This window comes from Molothrus ater, chromosome 3, assembly GCF_012460135.2.
Source record: "Molothrus ater isolate BHLD 08-10-18 breed brown headed cowbird chromosome 3, BPBGC_Mater_1.1, whole genome shotgun sequence".
Lineage (NCBI taxonomy): Eukaryota > Metazoa > Chordata > Aves > Passeriformes > Icteridae > Molothrus > Molothrus ater.
Genome location: NC_050480.2, coordinates 32,528,947 through 32,550,238, shown reverse-complemented (window position 1 = coordinate 32,550,238; position 21,292 = coordinate 32,528,947). Strand labels below are relative to the sequence as shown.

Here is a 21,292-nt window from a genome sequence, read left to right as displayed (position 1 = left end):
GACTACGCGCCCCAGCATGCTCCGCGCCCGGCTCCCCGCGGCGCCTCGCGTGGGGGAGGCCGCGCGGCGCGCTGGGTAACGTAGTCGGAACTGGGAGGCGTAGTGGGGAAGCGGCGGGGAAAAGAGCGGCCGGGAACGGCGGTGGCCGCTTCGGTTTTCCACGCGAACGAGCGGCGAGCTCCGGCTGAGGGCAGGGGTCGGGCTGGCGGGGACTGGCGGGGCAGGTCAGGCCGATAGGCGGCGGCACCTGGACGCGCCAGCGGCGGCACCGCCCGCCCGCCTGGCGGGGAGGGGAAGGAGGAGGCGGAGGCGGGGGGAACGGAGCGGCTGCCGCGCGCTGCCGCATGTGCCTGGAGCGGCGCCGGAGCGGGCAGCGCGAGCCATGGCGGAGCACGGCGGCCCCTGCATCCCCAACGGCGAGTGCGTCGCCCGCCGCCCCGGCAACAGGGTCACCGTCGTGCTGGGCGCCCAGTGGGGCGATGAGGGTAAAGGCAAGGTGGTGGATCTGCTAGCGCAGGACGCCGACATCGTCTGCAGGTGCCAGGTGAGGAGGAGGAGGAGGGAGGCGGCCGGGGCACGGGGGAGGCCGCGAGTGTCACCTTGAGGCGGGCGGCCCCGCTACCGGCCCCTCCAGGCGCTTCTAACCGCGCCGGTTCTACCCCGAGCCTCCGGGGAGTTGCAGGGCCGGGGGCGGCGGGGGCTGCGGGGCAGCGGAGCCTTCCCTGGCGAGAGCCCCGTGCCGGGCTCCGCAGCCCTCCCGCGCCTCCTTTGTCCCGGCGCCGGGGGAAGAGGAGGAAGAGGAAGGCGCCCTCCTCGCCGCCCAGAGCTGGCCCCCGGCAGCAGGAATGCGCCTGGGGTCGCGTCCTCCCTCCCCCTCAGGCCTCCCACTCTTTGTGTCCGGGGGGCGCCGGGAAGGGGCCGCGCTCGGCGGCTCCGGCAGCATCGCCGCGGGGCCGGGATCCCGCCCCGGCAGTGGCGGCCGGAGCCCTCCCGGGCCGCAGCGCCGTGAGCGGCGCGAAACCGCCCGCGAGTTGTAGGATGCACGTGGGGGATTCGCGTAGTCCGCCACAACTCGGTCGTCTTCAGCTAAAACTGGCTGGTAAATGATTCGCCTGCCCTCGCTCTAAGATCGTTGTTGTGTCAATGGGATCCCACATTTACCTGTTTATATATTTATATATTTTTTTCCCTCTCTATGGAGGCCTTATTCCAGCCAAAAAACAAAAAAAAGCTTCTCTAGCTTACAAGCAAAATACTCTTAATGCCTGCGTTAAAGCAACACAGATCTGAGGACATGTTTTTCTTAGCCATCTCTAGTATAGTAATTCTGTAGAGCATAACACATTGAACTGAAGCTACACACGGTTTTTTCTTAAAGTTGAGAGATACAGCAGCTAAAATGCCTGTAGTATGTGCAGGTTTCACGAAAGTGTTGTTATCTGTGTGCTTTTGTTGACTGCGCAAATTAAATTTGCTCTTAAATAAACATTTTGGAAGTGCGTACCATTCCCCTAAGAGTCCAAACGCTGGACTGTTGTTATCCAATGAGAAGTGCACATAAACTAGTGTTTTCAAAAACAAGTCAGTTGCAAAGCTGACAAGTCAATACCTTGAAATTCAGTGAATTAAATTTTGAGGTAAACAAATATATTCTTAAATGGCTGTTTTCACAAATGAATTATTTTTCCACTTCTCTGTTTTTGGTTTGGAATATTTTTTTTCTTCCTTTTTTTTTTTTTTTTTTTTTAATAATCTGAGGTGGTGCTGTGGTATGACTGCGTGGCTTTGTGGGTCACAGAACAGAGTGACTCAGTTCGTCCTTTACGACTTTGTTCTTGAAACTTGAAGGGCACTTGGTGAATGTGTATGTTTAATACTAAGTTTTGGAGGAGAGACAGGAGAGGCAAACAGTGAATTTCTGTGTGCATGTTAATGTGCTTGTTACTTGTTTTGAATCAACTGGGTAAAGGATGAAGAAAAGGGAAAACTTCTGATGTTATCTCAAGCTAGAATTTCATGGCCATATCCCAAGCCATGAACTTCTGCCATTTTTAACAGCTTGTTGCTCCTGATGAAGGAAGTTTTTCTTCCTCCTTTCTTCCCTCCCTGTAAATAGCTGTGCTCCACAAGTCTCCACCCATGCACTAGCTCTGGCAATTAAACGCTCCTGTAAGTTGATTTAACTCATCAGAGTGGCAGGAAACTATTACTTGTTGGATTTACTTTCTACTGTTCTAGTAAATGAAACTGGACTTTATTAGTTCAAAGGACCTTTGTGAAAAGAGGGGTTCAGAGCAAAGAATGATTTCTCAGAATGAGAGGAGAAAATAGGAATATTCTCCTTCAATGGCACTGATAAAATAAAATAATTTATTATTATTGAATATCCTTGCTATGTATACAAGCATATTTGTGAACTTTTTGTTAGTGCTGATAAATCAGTCTGACCCTTAATGCTTTTTGTAGTGGTACAAGTCCAGCAAGAAAGACAGTCACACACTGGTCTGGTGCTTGCTAATATCAGCTTTCTGTAATTGGAGCTTCTGATTCTTATTTCACCGTTATACTCTTACTTATTCCAGGATGGTTCTTTCTGTTCATCATGCCACGGAGTTGCTAGAATGCCTGTGGATGACGTCAAATATTTCCAGAGTGCTCTTGTGGAAAATTTATTAGTACAAGTGTTGGAGGCCTAGGAAGTTGATGTAGCAGGTCTGAGATGTCTTGGAAACTTGTGTTGTATTTACAGTGAAACACTCCAGGGTTCTTCTCACTGTCCTTTGTTCTGGACAGATGCAGAGCATTAAAATGGTCCTATCCCCAAAGCGAGACGTGACTTATCACTTTGTTTTACGGCGCCTGTAGAGGCCGTGTGAGAAGTTGTACTCTGAAATCTGTGGCCATACCTTCTTGTCTCCTAAGCAGCATGTGTGCTGATGACTCCTATTTGATCAACCAACTGTGGCATTTGGGACCAGGTGCTTACTTGGGTGCAGTTAGCTGAATGAGTGTGTCAGGAAATAAGTTGCATTATGACTCTACTTCTAAATAGCACCCTCTAGAGTATTTTGTCTTAGGTTTAGAGGTAGTGAAAAGCAGTCTTGTGCTTATGGGAAGAGAATGGAATTTTCAGAAGGCAGCTTCAGAATTTAACAGAATTTAAGTTATTATGGTTTCAAAAACAACTGTTGAAAGAAGCTAAGCTAAAATTAAAATATATCCAAGGGCTGCATGCATGTAGTTGAAACTGCACTGGCAACTATGATAGTTTTCTGAAGATACTGCACAGGGTTCAGATACAATTAGTACAAACGTGTCTATATGACAGGTAAAGTGTGTTCTTGTTCTTCCACTGTAAAATCAGAATAGTTCATTGTTCTTGATTTACCTCTTGGGGGTTTCTGGTAAAATGGTACTATTGATAAAACAAATACATTGGTGAGACTTTGCACTTAAACCTCTATCTTGTCTTCAGTGTATTAAAGAACAAACTCTACACGCTATCACATAAATCATAGTTCAGACAGTAAAATAGAGCAAGAATTGATTTGGGATTGAGGAATAATTGCCAGAAAAACGCTGGGTTTGTATGATTTGATTGATACAATTTTCTCTTGGTAAGCAGTTAGCCTTCATGCCAGCAAGCCTGGCAATTTTTAATGTTACATTGTGTTTTGTAAATTCCACAGATAATGGAAAGTTAAGGAAAACATTTCTTGTTCTGATTAAGGACTTCCTACCATTACAGAGTGCAGCCAAGTTAGGGAATGAAATATCAGAGTTTCATTTGTTAGTGGCAGTGATGGAACTGGGAAATTAATGCAAGCAAGTTATTTTAGATAATATTTTTTTCAAAAGAAATACAGTACCAAAAGATGCTATGTATCTCTTATATTAACAGCACCCTTCCACCCAATCTACCAGTGTTTACCATGCAGCGAAAAATGTAATATTTGCACTGATTCTATTCTCCTTCACTCATTTCATCAGCAAGTTTGGTCACTTCCTTTTCTTACTATTGGAGGTAGTTGATTTAGTCAGAGAATATAATTCACAGAAGTAAGATTTCTAAGCTTTCACTTATTTTAATGCCATATTCCTGATGCTAAAGAATCCCATTTTGCTGTTTTTTTAGTACTGTCCTACATGTTGTTGCTACTTCTAAGCAGAGTTGCAGCTTCTTGCCAGATCTTCTCATCTGTTTCAGTGTGTTGTGCCTGCTGTGGGATTCTACTCCTGAGCTCCTAATGCAAGGGAATTGCAATGTGTGGAGTCTTCATAATCCCTTTTTCTCTTCTGCCCAACAGCAGTGGGTACAGCAGTGCCACTGCTAATTGCTTGATAATGTGGCAACTGTAGTGCAGCATCTAGAGGAGTTTTCAGTGTGCAGATCCTTGGGGTTAAGCAGCCACCATCAATCAGCTGATAAGCAATTGATAATGGTTACTATCGATCAGCTGCTGACTGAAGTCTTCACATGAATGCTGCCTGATACCTTCACTAATCTTTATATGGCTACTTTTTTTTAAAAAATGGAAATGAAAAAAAATCTTCAATTTGCCAAGCCCACTGTTTTTTTCTGAATATTCTTATTTGAAAAATATTTCACTCTAGAGCCTATGGAAGCCATGCAGAATTAGGAATACCAGAATCAATAGCTATAGTTGTTGGTGCTCATTTTTTAGCTGCTCAGGCGTTCAGTAAGTGATGCCTAGCTAGAGCTTTCTTTAAGTGCTGGGTGCACTGCTGGACCTTGTAGTGCTTGCAGCGTGCCAGTGGTGTGCTCTGGTGAGGAAAGAGTCACTTAAGTGATGTCTTTGGCCTACCCCATCAGTGAGCCCTGTGCTTACAGACCTGCTTTAAAGCATCACCGGCAGGTGATCTCTTATTACTGTAAACAATCACACAATGTCTACGTTATTTTAAACAGAAGAACAGTTTAAATGTGATTTTCCAGCTCATAAAGTTTGCACTATTAACAAAGAAGGCCTTAAAAGCACTAAAGAGCAAATTATACCTTGATCTACTGATTTCTTAATGCTCTTTCCATCTTACTGTTACCTGTTACTACAGAAGCTTAATGTATGTGTTTGTTGACTGAGATGCAATACTCTGCAGCAGTTCATTAAGATTTCAAATGCATTTTTTTTATTACTACTGTGCTACTTCATGCATTTGGAACATGTTTTCTGTAAATGTTCTCAAAGTAACTTTTTGTTTTTCATGTCCTTTCTTGAATATTGTTGACTGTAGCACACATTGGTGGAGTTTTGTGCATTGAAGCAATGCGGTGCTGGACATATCTGTACTTTGAATGTTTTTCTTGTTCCTTATCTGCCTGTCTCACTTGATCTCTTTTATCCCTTAGAGATAGATTGGTCTTTATTCTGGACTTCAATAATAACTCCTGTTTCCTACCTAGCATATATAGGCATTGCCACACAATAAAATTTTGCAGGTCGGGTAAAACAAAGTCAGAACCATCTCTAAAGAGTCTGAATAACTCCTTTCTGTCATAGTTCTCAGAGCTAATTCTGTCAGTATAGAGAAATGGATGGAGTTCCATAAGATTAATGGACTTCAGAAAAGTTAATGTTTTATTTGTTAGGAGAAAACAGGTGAATGTGTAAAACACAGTGTTCTTATTTTGTTACATTCGGCCTCAAACTACATTCTTGACGCAGCAACGCTTGTACTACACATTCAGAAATTTCTGAAGTCTAGCCAAAGTTTGAGAAATCTTTATAAAGTGTGTTAACATGATGGCTCCTTGAACTACATTTAGATCTTGCAAACATGAATGGATTTGTAAATGAAGAAAATGGCTAACTGCTGGCTGCTGTTTATACAGAGATTCAGTGGTAGGTTACGCACTAGGGTTTGTTAGCTGTTTACTCAGTGGGGATGGAGAGGGGAGAGAGAGAGAGAGAAACTAATCACAAAATAGATGAGAACATGAGAAAATGACTTAATATCCAAACCTTGTGGCTTTTAAAATTGTTTTTACATTTTTAAAGGGGGATGGTTTGCATTCTTAAGGTCAAAATAAATTTTTGACAATATGTCTTGAAATGAGAAGTGAGTAGCATAGTAGTTGCAAAGCTGTGCCTACTTGGGGATGCATCATGGGGTTCAGATGTGTCTCCTTGTTAGACTGATGAATTTTTTAAAGGTGTGCTCAGCATTCCCAGAATCTGATTGTGGCAAGAAGCAGCCTTTCACATGTTTCTTGTACGTGATGGTAGTATCCCGCTTTCTTGGTATATTTTTTACTTTTCATCTAAGAGTTAAATGAAAATGTTTACAGGCATATGATGCCAAAGCAACATTGACTTGCTTCTTGCCCAACTTGGCAGTCACTTGGATAGCTAGCTCAGAAACAACAGTGGTTGCCCTGAGCTAAAAATGAATGCTGGAATGTGGTAGCAATAAAAGTAAACTGTAGAAAAAATTATGCACACACACATCTGATGGAGAGAGTTGAAAGGAGTGTATGGCTTCTTCCTTAACATTGCATGAGATAACATCTCTTTAAAGTAGACAACTAATTTTTATTCTAGAGGAAATAACTTGAAAGACTTCTTTGCTCTTCCCTGAGGCATCATATTTTTGAGATAGACAACTTGGCATGATCATGTCATAAGAAAAGGCAGTGATTGTCATCATAGACTTTTTGGGTAGATGGTTCTCTTAAATGCACATGTCAGTATTTCAAAGCTGCTTTGAATACTCTTGTATTTAGTACCAGTTTAGAGAGCCATTTCACAATATGCTGTTAATTGCAATTTCAATCTGCTTTCCTCCAGTCTTTTTTCTCCTAAGCACCTCCACTGCTAAGTAAAGTTGTAGTAATGCAGACCAGTCTTAGCAGCTATGGTGGGACTGCTGTAGGCAGGGGGGGTTGAACTGTCTCGATGTGTTCAGAAGGGATTTAACTGTTCTGGTGTTTATGCAAACATCTGGTCTGCTCTTGACTAACAAAGATGTGCTCTGGAAAAAAAACCCAACTATTTTCAACATACATAGATCTAAAATGGAGAAAGATATGCTGTTGTTCCTCTGTCTTAATTTTACATGCACTACGTTTGTGTTCTTGCAGTGGTTTCTTACTTGCATCTTCTATTTACATATGTGCACATGTAATATTTGGGTAACACACATGGCACACATTCATTCTTGCTCTTTGTGCTCTACACAAAGGTTTTCCAGAACAAGGAATGTTTTGCTGGGATTTTTTTCTGCTTATAATGAGGAGACATATTTTCTGCTTTCAGTTTATGTACAAGAATTCTGCTTTCCTTTTTGGTTTTGCTGAATATCTAAATTGGTCCATTCATGTTTGTTTCCTATTAGATTGTTGTCACTCTTTTTGCAAAAAAACAAAAAAAAAAAAAAGGAAGGGAAACCTCCAAAGTTTTAAGCTAGAATGAATTTAAAACTGAAAGGGACTGTCTTTCAGTGAATGATTTATATACTAAGTATATCCATCATTCACTGAAAGAGTTCCCTGTGCCAGGAAGATGATGGAAGAACTGCAAATTCTTATGCCTTAAACTGGAAGGACAAGTGGTGATGTCCCTTGCATGCATTTTTAGCAAACCAGTGAGATTGGCTGCAAACTGAGGAGCAAGGAAGTTCCCTGATCAGACTCATCAGAGAAAAAGTGTTCTGGTTCAGGAGGATGTCTCTGTAAGCATTTGGGTAGGGCTTTGTATAATTTTCAGTCTTTTTGGGAAGTGAGATTCCATGTTTCCTGAGTTGTTGGCTTCATTCAGCTTCACGTGAGCTCCTAAGTTAACAGGCGTTCCACATAAAATATACCAGAGCTTGTAACATCCAGTTCCATAAGCTGAGTTTTGGTAATGGCTGGTTATACACTGGAAACTTGAAGTCTTAGGTGATAAACTTCCTTGTGCTATTTTAATTCATTAAGAAAATAATCTTTTGGTTTAAAAAGAGCAACTCTCTTTAATCCTGAGAGTTGAGATTATGTTGCAGAAATATTGATTAAATAGTCATCAGTTCACCTTTCTGAAGACCAGCATCATAACTATTTTGTCAAATTAACTTTATTAAATTATCAAGACTCCTACAGAACTCCAATAAAAAGGCTGGTTCCTATTTGTCCAGTGAATCAGCTTAATATATGAACGTTCCTTGGGGGCTTTTCACTTGTACAACAAGGCAATTCTGGAAAAAAATTGCTGTTAAATATTATTATCAATGCTTCTTCTCCATGCTGTATATGTGATTAGAAAGCTATTGTGCATGGACAGAATATAGCAGTCTAAAGAGCTTTGGGAAGGTTCAAAGTGAGAAGACTTATCCTTAAAGTTGCTCATATATCCTTAGGAGTTTAGCAGTGTGGGTCCATAATATGACTCTGTAATAGTTACACATCTAAAAATTTCTTCAGTCTTCAGAGCTATAAGGAAAAAATTGTAAAATTGCAGTCAGGTGCTTGCATTAATATTTTTACTAGTTTTGTTCTGTTCTTTACCCAAAATGTTGGCAGTTACGGTATTTAAAAGCTATAGAAAGCAAAAGAAAGTAAGTAATTTTGCATAGCCAGGGGAAGTGCTGAACTGATTACCCTTAAAATTACCATAGATGTCCTATTAGAAGCACTGTTCAATCAGTGTGTTTAAAGTGTGTCCTCTGATACTATTCATTAGTCTAAATTGGTTTTTCCAGTGATGCTGTCTGGGCAAGGGCACAGGGTTGTGTAACTGTTGTGTTTGTGTCAGGTGCACAAGTGTAGTGTTTGTGGTGAGTGTTGCTTTCTGGTGCTTTGATAGTGGCTTTTGGCTAGCAGAAGTCACTTGTTTGATTTATTGATGTTTCAAGCTTGTTTCTAGTAAAATGTCAGCTAGCAGATAATGACTTTTTCTCCTTTCAAATTAGTATTTTCGGGTGCTCAACACTCTTGTGAAAAGGGTGTTTTCAAAGAATGTTTATCAAACACCTCCCAGAAGAGCAATGCTTGCAGCTGCCTTTGCTATCTTATGACCCCTCTGTGTGCATGTCACTGATTCTGTTCCTGTTTGCCAGGATAGGTATGTTTTAGAATGGTATCTTGTGTCTAGTACTGACCAACCTATCTGAATTGAATATGCAGATTCTTGGGTGTGGTGCTTACACTGAGAAGGATTTTTGGGCTAATTCATCTTTAACAAGCTGAAGTAAAGAAAAAAACCTTGGGTGGTTTTTGTTTACGTTTAGAAAATGTCTCTGCACAGCTTGACGGTGTAAAATGTTCAAAAATAGTGTATTGTAGGGAATATTTTATGGAACCATGTTTGTAGAAGGTAGGTATGAGGCTTTGTTACAAGGATTGCTATCAATCTTAACAGTAGCAGTGTGATAATTTGTGTATTAGTGGGCACCTTTCTGTCTCCTGTAAATTTAGCTCTTCTACATGTTGAATAACTTGGATATTTCAAGATTACTAGCTAGTGGTCAGGGATCATATGCTTTTTCAAGAAAGTCATTTAACCATACTGCTCTAGTAAAACTGGAATAATGCTGTTTAAGAGTTTATATGTTCAGTTATCCTACACAGGTTTTGTTTAAATATTACAGATTAAGAATGATCACGTACCTGATCTTACTTTCCCTATTCCCCTTGAAATACTTTAAAATAATACTGTAATTTAATAGTGTCAAGATTATGCAAGGAGAAAAAAAGCTACTATCTCTTAATAGGATTTTAAATTGTTCATCTATCAAACTAAGTCCTTAGACTAAATCCTTGTACTGAAATCACAGAATTGTGGAATAGTTTTAGTTGGAAGGTGCTTCGAATATCCCTTAGTTCCACCCCGTTCTGCTATGGGTGGGAACACCTTTCATTAGACTGAGTTGCTCAGAGCTCCATCCAGCCCTGCTTTAGGCACTTTAAGGGAGGGATGGGATATCCACCACTTCTCTGGACAACCTGTTGCAGTGTCTCACCACCCCCAGAGTAAAGAATTTCTTCCTAATATCTAATCTCGGCCTGCCTTCTCTCCATTAAAAGCTATTCCCCCTTGTCCTGTCACTTCATGTAAAAAGTCCCTCTCCAAGTCTCTTGTAGGTCCCTTGGGTACTGGGCGGCTGCAGAGAAGTTGCACCAGAGCCTTCTCTTTGCCAGGCTGAACAATTCCAGCTCTCTCAACCTGTTTTCACAGAAGAGGTGCTCCAGCCCCCATCTTCTTCATGGCCCTCCTCTGGACTCGCTTCAGCAGCTCATGTCATGTTGGGACACACAGCAAAGGTTCATGCTTGTTATTCATAATGGTTTTCATGCTGTGTCTCCCAACAAATGGAAGGAAATGTTTTCATTCCAATCCAACTGGCACCCTTTTGAGCTGGGTTTTACATTGTAATTTGATAAAGCTGTGGGCTGCTGAAAGTGCTGATTCTTTGGTCACTGCAAATCGTTCGGGAGTGGAGAGAGAACTCTTCCAAGTACTGTGCTGAAAGATACAAGGAGAAAAAATAATGGAAGGAAGGAAGACAAACAAACCAAATGCTTTTAGCTTAATTTAGTGCTAAGAAGGTTGCTGACTTCTGAAAATCCAATTTTAGAAACCTTAAAGTATGCTTAGACTGCAATGCTATGTCTTGATAGAGATGTACAAGTAAATGTCACTGTATGTAAGTGAAGTATGCCTGGGACTTCAGGTGTAGGCCTGAGTGAGGCCCTTGACAGGAGCATGGTGTTACTGGTTGTTGCTGGTTCTTACTGCTCTTTGTTTTGGGTTGCTGTTTTGTTGCCAGAGAACTGTAGAATTGGTTTTATGGTCTTTGTTCTATTCCTATATACTCATTTTTCTGTGATGAAAAAGGCTTCCTCTGCTGCTGTTCTGCAGAATGGGAAGACAGCATGCCAATGAAGAAGTTCTTTGTTCAGAGTGCTGCTGGGGTCTTACCTCTCTCATGTATAAGAAGTGGTCTTTCAGCCCCATCAGTCCTTTTGTGCAGTCGGTCTGTTTGTAGGCAAATCCAGAGTTGCCTTGCCCTCAGGGCTGAGTATCTTGGCCATGGCACACTTGTTGGCTCAGCCAAAGGAAATCTTGTGCAGGGACAAAGGCAAAGGAAGCCAGTGCTACATGTGTGTAGCGTATTCCAGACTGAGCCAGAGCATCCTGTGGTCTTGCTGCACATTTGTCCACTGCCTGTGTTGGCACACGTGTGTTGGTTTTCACATGTATGGGAGAGAAGTCCTGTTTGGGTACCTAGAAGATTACTGAGATGTGGTAAACTGATTTTTTATTTAGTTAGCTAGGGAGTATTGCCAGCCTTAATGACTTTATATTTTGACTGAAATGACTTGTATATCTTAATTTCCCTTTGGCAAAAGCTTTATGTAAGGTATTGAATATCATTTGAACATGAACTTTGTTTAACTAGTAGTGAAAATAATTTCCACAGTTAGTTCTCCATTATTAATGTTTAAACATGTGAATCAGAGGAGTGTTAGTTTGAATGACCTAGCTTATCCCATTTGGTTTAGTTGGATGAGGGAGGAGGAGTGAGAAATCCAGATGGAAAGCACAGAAGCCAGGAGTGACTTCATCAGTTTAAAGCTTAAATTATGCTCAGAGGCAATAGTTGCCTACATTAACATCAATATCTGGAGAAGGGAAAAAACAACCCAAAACAAATTCAAACCCCATAACCTAAAAACAACCCTCCCCTTCACCTCACCACACTAGAACGCTGAGTTCAGATTTCTGTAATTAGAATTGTTTACCAAACCTGTGTTGAGCAATGTCTGAGCACACAACATGTGTACACTTCACTGCAAGTTCACTGTAAAGTGTACAGTGTAAACCATTATTTTAAAATATTACAACTCCTAGTGTGTAACAACATGCTTGCACTTCTGCAGTCAGGGTAGAGCTTACCTGTAAATAAGCAGAAGAATTTTGAAAATTGAATTCATGTCATGCTGTTATTTAATGCTCTCTTAAAATAGGGTTTGAAATTAAAAATACTTTCCAAAATGACTCATTTTGACAGAATGACATCAAGAGCAGTGTGGGGACTGACTTAATATTCTAGCAGACAGCTTCCATCAGTAACACTTCAGGGATTGAATCTTTTCACATTGTGGGCATCATAATATTATAATCAATAATTTCTGAGATTGAAATTTGAGTCTAATCTGAAAATACTCTCTTGAAAACCTTGAAGTATTCATATGGCTTAAGATGCTGATTTGTCACACATTTTCCACTTTAGTCTCTACTCTAGCAAAATCCCTTAAAGTGGAGCTGCTCACAGTAAACATGCAGACTATATACCAGTAGTTTGCTGCTAGGTGAAGCATGAGCTCTGTTGCATGAACAGTCAAGGTTTAGAAAGTAAAATGCCATTTTTATTCTGTCAGCCATGGGGTATTTTTCAGTGAGCATGGAACCAGCACCCTTGGCATCACTCAGCAGTGCAAAGATGAAATCTTGACACCGCCTGAAGTCAGCAGTTACACTCTTGTGACCAGCAGAGTCAGAGGCTGCATGCTGTACACCTTGTTCAGGCACATGTGACTGCTGAACATTAGGTTGCCATGTCTGAATGGCACTAGTAACTTGGCAAACTTTAGGACACTAAGAATTTATTGTTGATCATGATCTAATTTTTAGAGTGGCCAGTGGTTTGTTTGGTTTTTTTGTTGGGTTTTTTTGTTGTTTGTTGTTTTTGTTTTGTTGTTGGTTTTTTTTTTTTTGACATTCATGACATAAGAGAATCTTTTAAATTTTTTTTAAAAATAATTTGAGAAGCAACACATGAAATTAACTTGTCGCTAGTAGAGAATTTCAAATGAATAGTCATTCACTAATGTTAGTGTTATTTATGAGTTAGTCCAGTTTATTTATGCTGCTGTGGGAGACTTTGGACTTGTCTTCCCGTTTGTAAATGACTATTACCTCAGTACTTCAGTATTGTACTTAGACCTATATATTGAATTTTCATTTAAAGCACTTCAGTGCTCATGTTAAAGTCTAGACTGATATTAGCAGTGAATCTAATAGAAATGAATAATTTGAAGGAATCTCATGTGGAAATAGGTAACTACCACTTTCAGCACAAGGACATGACTATAAATGATACTTTAGTGCATAACTGTGCTGTTTTGCTTAGCTTCTCAAACATTGAATAGAAAATGAATGTCTTTTATTACAAAAAATACCTAGTGCATTTTATATAAGTATATAACTTAATAGTTCTTAAAATATTGTCTACTTTTGGAGTAACTTGCAGTAGCTCAGGAGTATCAGCATTGCATTTCAAAAATAATTGTAAATTATCTATCTGCTAATGTATCTAGTTAACATCCTTTTAAATCAATGACACAGTTGTGGAGTGGTAGACTGCTAAATAACCTTCCTTAAAGCTGTTGAGTAGAAAGAATGCAAACAGGAAGTTTATTCCTGAGCATTTATTACTTTCTTAAAAGAGTAAATTTTAAAAGCCTGCTTTATGTCTTGGTTAAATGTGTTTCATTTGTTGTGAATTGAAAATTTGTCATTGTCTGATTGACTCAGATCACTTGCAGAGAAAATCTGCATCCAAAAATCTTTACAGCTACTTCAAGGTAACGTTCAGTTCATGGAAAAATTCTGCAATGTTATTTAAAAAGTTAAACTTTTATTAATCTCAGGCATTTCCTTTGTTGGGTGAAGGTTTTTAAGTTTTCTGTCTTTTTAGAGGAGGTGAAGTGGTCACAAGAACTCAAATAAATAATGCTGAAATTACAAAATTTTCATTGCTGACTTCAATGAGATTGGGCTTGTACCTGTGGCAGGTGTGTCTGTGTATTGACACAAATGTTTGATATCTACAACTACTCTTTATTTGTATTGTCAGATACAGCTTTATGTATTGGAGTCATGTTTTGTGAATGTTACAGAAGTAGTGAGTAGCTGTTGAGTCCATTGCTTAGAAAAGTTCCTTTGTGATACAATATTCTGAAATATTTCAGATTTATAATTCCATGGATTAATAATTCTTATGGTTTATTTTTTTTTTCATATAATGCCTTTCTTCAGTTTGTGCTGAAAGGTGTCACAGCTTAGAAGTCTTTCTTTAAGGTTTTCTTCCTATGAAGTGGTTTGTTTAACTTCTGCTGTGAGGAGCCTTTAAAGGATGTTCCTGTGGTTATGACAAACAGAACCGTTTTGTGTGTAACCTTGTCTTGCACCAATGACTGGGTCACAAGAGAGTATAAGCTTATTTTCAAAAGTACAGCAAACAAGAACTGGGGATATTTGGGAACTGTTTTGTAATCTTTTTAGTTTCATAAGCCTTTCTTGACTGTCTTTAAGACTTGGTCACAAGCTTCTTTTAGTATTTTAGATGGATTTCAGTGTTTAATGAATCTCTTAATGCTCTCTTTGTTGTAATGAAAAGTGCTAGAAATGTTTAAAGTGTTAGTTTGATGTAAATGGTTTCTGGTAACTTAGGAAAAGGCAGTTGTTTTAGTTGTTTTTAGATTCACCCCTTAAAAGCATGTTTAACATAACATGTATTTAACATAAATGACTTGTAACTGTTACATAACTTCTCTTATCAGGAAGGAGGTATAGAATGAACTAGGTAGTTTCACTGGTTACTATTCATAGAAAAACACTCAAAGGTCAGAACAACAAGCTTGCGTATTGCCAGATGATGACACTTACCTATCCCAATAGCTGTATGGTTTTATACTCCCAGTTTAACTGGGGATTTGTTTGTTTTTTTTTTTTTTTTTTACTTTGCTGAGGTTGCAATTCCACTCTTAATACTTTACTTTCCATAACTGTAAAAGAAAACAAATAAAACTGATGATGGCTTTTAGAAATGTTTGCATGTTTCTAGAATATTTATATCTGATGATTTTACAAATATTTTAATCTCATTCCACAATTTTGTACCTTTGATGAACCAAAACACTGTCCAAAGTCTATATGGCAGATAATACTGATGTTGAAATTGTCCAGTTTGACAGAACAAGTTTGGCTGATTTCCTGGGAAGTCTCTGAATGCTCTTTTGCCACTAACAGAAATGAAAACTGTGGAACCAATTTACTTGGTCTTTATATTGTGTGTTCATTTGTCCTTAGTGTCAAAAACTGTTAATGCTTTTTTTCTCCCTTTGTCCCCACTCAGGGAGGCAATAATGCAGGGCATACAGTTGTTGTGGATGCTGTGGAGTATGACTTTCATCTTCTGCCAAGTGGGATCATCAATCCAAAAGTCACTGCATTCATTGGTAAGTGGGACATCTCTAAAAAACAGACAGCACTGTAGTTACAGACTTCTGACACATTAAAATAACAAAATGTATCTGAGAACATACAGGATCAGAATTCTTTTTCTTCAATTTTTCCTGGGCCTAGATGGTTTACTGTCTTCCTGATACTGCCCTTACTCATTTGTGAAGTTGGGATTACAGAAATTTCTTGTGTCTTGGATAACTCACCTTTGTTCTTATCTATCCTACCAATGTAAACAGCTAGGTGCCCAGTGTATCTTCATTCTCCCATTCTCTTTTATTTTCTCTACCATTTATCTCTTCTTCTCAGAATGCCCCACTCTCATTTAATCTTTAGCCCTGTTAAGTATTTACCAGTACTTTTTGAACCATAGTTCTTCCCTCCCTTTTCTATTGGATTGTGAAATGAATGCTTAAATCCAAAAGACTTACACACTCTTGAGTTCTTACCAAGAAGTACTCTCAGGAGACTACATGGGAAGGTTTAGGGCAGTGTCAGTACTAGGTGATATCAGGATCTGTGATCTGTTTGCTTTGTGAAGAGGGGTTTAGGCTATTGAGTCTGTTGTCCCTAAAAAAAAACTTTTCTCCCTTGGAATCCTGTTTCCAATCCTTCATGGTTGGGGTTTTTTTTCTTTGGATTACTTGGATGGCCAACCTACTTAATAATGTGGTGTAGCCCATAGAATTTCCTTCTAAAAATGAAGGTGAACATAAAACATATACACACCATTATAACTATCTTTGTGCTTGAGTGCTGTTTCACCAAACAGGTTGGGTCTCTGGGTCACTAAAGGCAATGACTTAGCAACACATCCATGTTGCTCCTTTGATAGCCTAGAGCTCCTGTCTCTTACACAGAGTACTTCTCCAAGTCAGGATTCTGTTGCCTTGCTTTTCCTGTCACTGCTTCCTGGATCTCATTGCTTTGCAGTCTTGCCTTTCAGCTTGGTATATATGCCAAGAGCAAGTGGTCATTGACAGTTTGCTAAAGAGCAGCTGAAGAGCCTCTGTCACGAGTTACTTGATTCATAAATAGTCCAGCTGGTAGTGACTGTATACTCTGTCAGCAGTAAATCTCTACTTGATGGGATTTGGTGGTTAATTTTCAGCTGTTACATTGTGACTTGATAATGGGATAGTTATGGATCAACTTGTCCTGCCTAATACTTCTACAGAAATGGAGCCAGTGGGCATGGAAATAGATCCCTGTTGATGATGGGAAGTTTGGGATGTTAACTCTTCCTAGTTTTGAGGGCTGAGGCAGATGATACTACTTCTATTCTCTTTTGATGTTACTGTACTCTGTTTCTTAAGGTTATTACTTGAAAACAGTAAAAAAAGGATGCCCATTTGCCTTGTGTTCTTTGGCAGACTTGGTTGAATAGGAAGGCCCCCATCCTTTAACAATACAGTAGTTGGGACAGAACTTGTTACAAATCCTCTTGCCTCTCTCTTCTGTCTTTTGGTCTTGCCTGTTCTGAAGCTTTTTCTAGATTCTTTTAAAAAGGATAAGGGCAAAGTGATTGAGTATTCAAGTAGAGTATTCCTATTGTTTAGGACTGCATCATGAAGGTAATAGTGAAGAAATCTTAAAATACTTTGTGTTTTGATGTGTAGAATGCTTTTATCTGTGTGAAATTAGGTGATATGCAAATAGTTTTGGATGGCAGATCCCTTCTTCAGCTAGATGTTCTACTGGTAGCTTTGAATCTACTGAGTTTGGTATGGCCTTAAGATGGTTCAGTTTTGCTGTGAGAATGCTCCTTCCTAGGCACTCAGTGATGCTGGTTAATTGTATGAACTAGCAGTGTTTTTTTGAGCAATGTGACAGCTGTAGGAAGGTGAGCTTGCTTTTGGTAGGGCTTTTTCCTCTGTTGTTTTTGCTGGTCTCTTAACAGTCACACCTCTATGTACAAAATATTTTGTGTCTGTTTACAGCAAAAAAGTGCCTGCAAGGATGCTAGTGTTTATAATGTACCAAGCTTTTAGAAAGCAATAAGCTTATTAAAGTGAATTACGAAGAAGGAAGTTAATTTTAGATATGAGAAAGAGGAAGTTGGATTTCAGACCGTTCTACGATTCTGTTCCTGTTTGTACTGGTCTAAATTGAAAGTTTGTTGCATTTATTAGGAAGATTCAATACATGTAGGTAGAAATGCATACTTTAGGAGCAAATCTGGCTTAGACAAATTCCTAAGAATCAAAATTGCAGTAAGTTAAAGAACTTAAAATGCTCTGCACACAGTATATGAAGTGTCTTTGAACTGTTTGAAATATTTTTTCTCATGCTCAACATAATTAATTAAATTTTATATAATGATTTTCTTCAGGAAATGGTGTTGTTATTCATTTGCCAGGACTCTTTGAAGAAGCTGAAAAAAACTTAAAGAAAGGAAAAGGTGAGAATTTGAAGATAGTACTTTTAAAATAGTTTGTGGCACACTACTCAAATTATTTAGATGGAGGATACCTCTGTAGAGGTTACATACAATGTATTTTTCCACAACTCCTTTTAGCTGTTGCTTTCTGACAGTAATCTTGCTGTAAGTGCCAGAGCCCTCATGGGAAGGCAGATAAAAGGAATCTCTGTACAGTTTCAGAATATAATCTAAATCCGAATTGTCTGAAGATATTTTTCTTTGCTTAAAAAAGTGAATTTAAGAAGTGAAATTGCTTTTTTAAATGTGTTAACCTGTTCAAAGTCATTCTACTTCTTAGAATATTGGTGTACACTTCGACCATGTTAATGTAAAGAGGTGCTCTGGTAATCACTTCTTGATTCAGAACTCAGTTTTTGGATACTTCAGGTTATGTCTGTAGCTATGCTTGGCAGCAGGCTCCTAGAAATGGGAAAAATCAATGGTCTAGATTATTCAGAACCAAAAGAGCTACTAGTTGTTGCTAAAATTGAAGAGCTAGTAGCTTGAATTCTTCTTCAGAATAAGTCTGATTTTCTCAGCTTTATAGGTTGATGCCAAGTTTTAATTACTTAAATTACTTTTTTTTTCTCTGTAATGTGATTGCTCAGTCTTAAAATAGATTGACTGAAGACTAAGCATGAAAAGTATTTATACTTTATACATCAGAAGAACAAAAATGCTATACAAAACATAATTTAAACTATTTCATTTTGCCTTTAAAGGACTGGAAGGCTGGGAAAAGAGACTAATAATTTCTGACAGGGCTCATATTGGTAAGTTCCTGTTTGTTGTTTGTTTTTTGGTGTTTTTGTTGTTTTTTTTGGTGGCTTTTTTGTTAATTTTTGCTTTTTATGGACTTTTTGTGGCAGTAAAAGTGTGATAATTTTTAGCCATCTTTTTATATAGGTCCTTTTCTTTGGATCTCTTAGGTCTCCCTGGGTTGCTTTGATTTCTTGAAGGTCCTAGAAAAAAAAATCACTCAGAATCCTCCCAGGTTTATGTTCTAGTGGTATTTTTTTAAATCCTATTCCATAAGCATCACCTAGGCAGGAAAGCAGGTTCACTTTTTAAGTCAGAAGCATGGAGCAGTTCCGAAAGCACTGAGCAGTGACTTGACTCAGGATTCGTTCCCCTTTTGGTGAAAAGTGGTGCTGCTCACAGTAGCAGTTCTGCTGGGAAATCAGGTGACCTGGTGTGACTTGAAGCTGATGATCTCCCTACCAAGGAAATTGCCACTTGTTTCCTAGAGGAGATTTAGTGGGAAGGACTCTGTAGGGATGAAGAGAATGGCTGCCCTCCTTGGGAGGAGCTCATCAGAGAAGCACTGAATCCAGCCTATGCTTGAGACAGCACTGCAGTTCAAAGCCTGAAGTAAAATAGTATCGAGTCCAATCCACCAACACAGAGGTTTAAAAGCTCTTCCTGTACCACTACTATTACATCTTTATGGCATAAATTCATCCTTTAGATTAGCTCTATAGATATTATAACATTACTGCTGCCTCTGAAGTAATTTTCTGAAGATTCAAACTGTTTAGGACTTTATAAAATAAAAGCTTGTAACACAGGGGGAAAACAGTTTTGCTTTTGGTTTCACTTTATTTGGTTTTGCTTGTTTTGTTTTTTACACCAATCTGGAATAGCTTAGTGAGTGACCTTATTGACATTTATTTCAAAGTAAATATGTTTTTAGTTCGGAGTAACGAATGAGATTGAAATAGTTGAGTAATTGTTTCTAAGTTACCAGTATCTTTTCTGATAATTCTGTAGGTGAATTATTTGGAAATTGCTCGATTACTACAAAAACTGTTGTGTGGTGATTATATTGCAATGGCAGTGCTGTGAATTTTTCATAATTAAACAGATTGTGAGTAAAAAGGACCAATTGCTGTCACTCATAATCATTTAACCTCTTCATGGAAATGAGCTTTCATAATGCCCTTATTTAGAAAGTTTTGATGACAATTTGAAAGTCTGTTACCATGATAAAAATGTCTTCTCTAAAATGGGTATTGATCTCTGAATGATTAGTCTGTAACAACAGATCAGCTAAAGGTAGGTTCACACTTCTGGGCATGATGTAATTCTTTAAAATACGGGAATGCATGGAAATAAACACAAAGCCAAATCGGTAAGGCAAACAGGAAAACCACTCTTTGTCTGGAGAGATTAACATACTTTATTACATGGCTCTTTCCTGTGCAATGTGTAGATAGTTTTTAACTTTCAGGAAATAGTGCTTAAGAAAACCAGTTAAATTAATTCTGTTAGCCTATAAGCTGTGCACCAGCCCACCAGTCTTTGTATTTGACACGAGTCTTGTTCGATTTTGGGGATGTGGGGGGGTGGGGCCGTGGATGTTTGCGTGTCTTTTGAGTTTTGTTGTTCTGTTTTGGTTTTTTGTTTCTTTTATGGTAGACAAAGTACTGATACAAGGGATACTTTGCATAATCTTTATAATTAATAACAATATAATGCTTAAAAACACAGGGGCCTTATGAAGTTGACTTCTGTTGACATAGCAGACATTCGTAGGAGCTTTTCTATTTTCAAATGTGTTTTAATTGATGTTGCCTAAAATTGTTTAAGAAATCTGTACAATGGGTGAGAATGTTAACTTTCAGGTCTCACCTGAATTTTAGCAGTATGACCTTTCTTTTTTACTGTATCCTATTTCCAGGATTTTTTTTTAACTACATTTTTTCTTCGTTTATCCATACATTCTTTGGGGCCACTACAAAGCCAAAATGGCTTAGTTATTCTGTGGGACATGCATACTCACTTTGCAAATATTCTACAAAATAAACACTTTTTAAAAAGTCTCTGAAAAAACTTAGAACTCTTCCCTGTGAAAAAATGTAAAAGGAAAGAAAAAACTCCTGTTATTTTATTTGCCTTACTTCAGTGTGCATATTTATTTTCCACATTGGTAAACAGAGTTGGTCTGAAGTAATCATTGCTGATATAATTTGTTTCACACATTTTCAACTTAAGTTATTTTATTTTCTTAGTGTTTGATTTTCACCAAGCTGCTGATGGCATCCAAGAACAACAGAGGCAAGAACAAGCAGGAAAGAAGTAGGTGGTTTTATTTTGTCAAACATGGGATGACTTTGTACAAACAGGACTTAATTCATTGAATCTCTGTTTTGCTTGGTCAGTGGGTTAAAAAAAATTATCCATGTGACTCTTGAATGTGGACTATGCAGGGATTATTTTTTACACTTTTATCTTCCAGTGAAAGATTATATGCTTAATTAAAGGGCTCTGTCTTTTTATTCTGCCTTATGAAAAGGTTTCTAGTTGTTAATTTGCTAGTTTCTGCTTCCTAGTGTTTTAATTGTTTACTGGAGGTATTTGTTTCTATATAAATGTATTTCTCTTTATGAATATGAAGAACCCCTTTGGCATCTCCAAATAACTGAAGGTGCATGTAGCTGTTCCCATTGTCTTCTACAGAATGCTACTGACTTTCTGAAGCTTTCGAAACTTTTAGAAACTATCTTGCTAAGTTTTTTAACTTGTGCTTTCCAAGTTGGTCACTAGTTATTGGGGCTGGGGAAAAAGCTGGCAGAATTAACAGTGACCTGTCTACAGCTGGGGAGCAGTGTAGTGCTATGGACTTCTC

At 38.9% G+C, this 21,292-nt stretch overlaps 1 protein-coding gene across 1 annotated transcript in view; it reads left to right on the top strand.

The window, feature by feature from the left end:
• Window positions 1-305: 305 nt before the first annotated feature.
• The window catches only part of ADSS2 (adenylosuccinate synthase 2), a 37,201-nt gene continuing 16,214 nt past the window's right edge, over window positions 306-21,292 (top strand). The window contains exons 1-5 of the mRNA XM_036380278.1: window positions 306-544; window positions 15,136-15,238; window positions 17,575-17,643; window positions 18,387-18,437; window positions 20,676-20,742. Of these exons, the coding sequence (XP_036236171.1) occupies window positions 383-544; window positions 15,136-15,238; window positions 17,575-17,643; window positions 18,387-18,437; window positions 20,676-20,742 (452 nt within the window). The 5' untranslated portion in view covers window positions 306-382. The remainder of the gene's footprint in view (window positions 545-15,135; window positions 15,239-17,574; window positions 17,644-18,386; window positions 18,438-20,675; window positions 20,743-21,292) is intronic.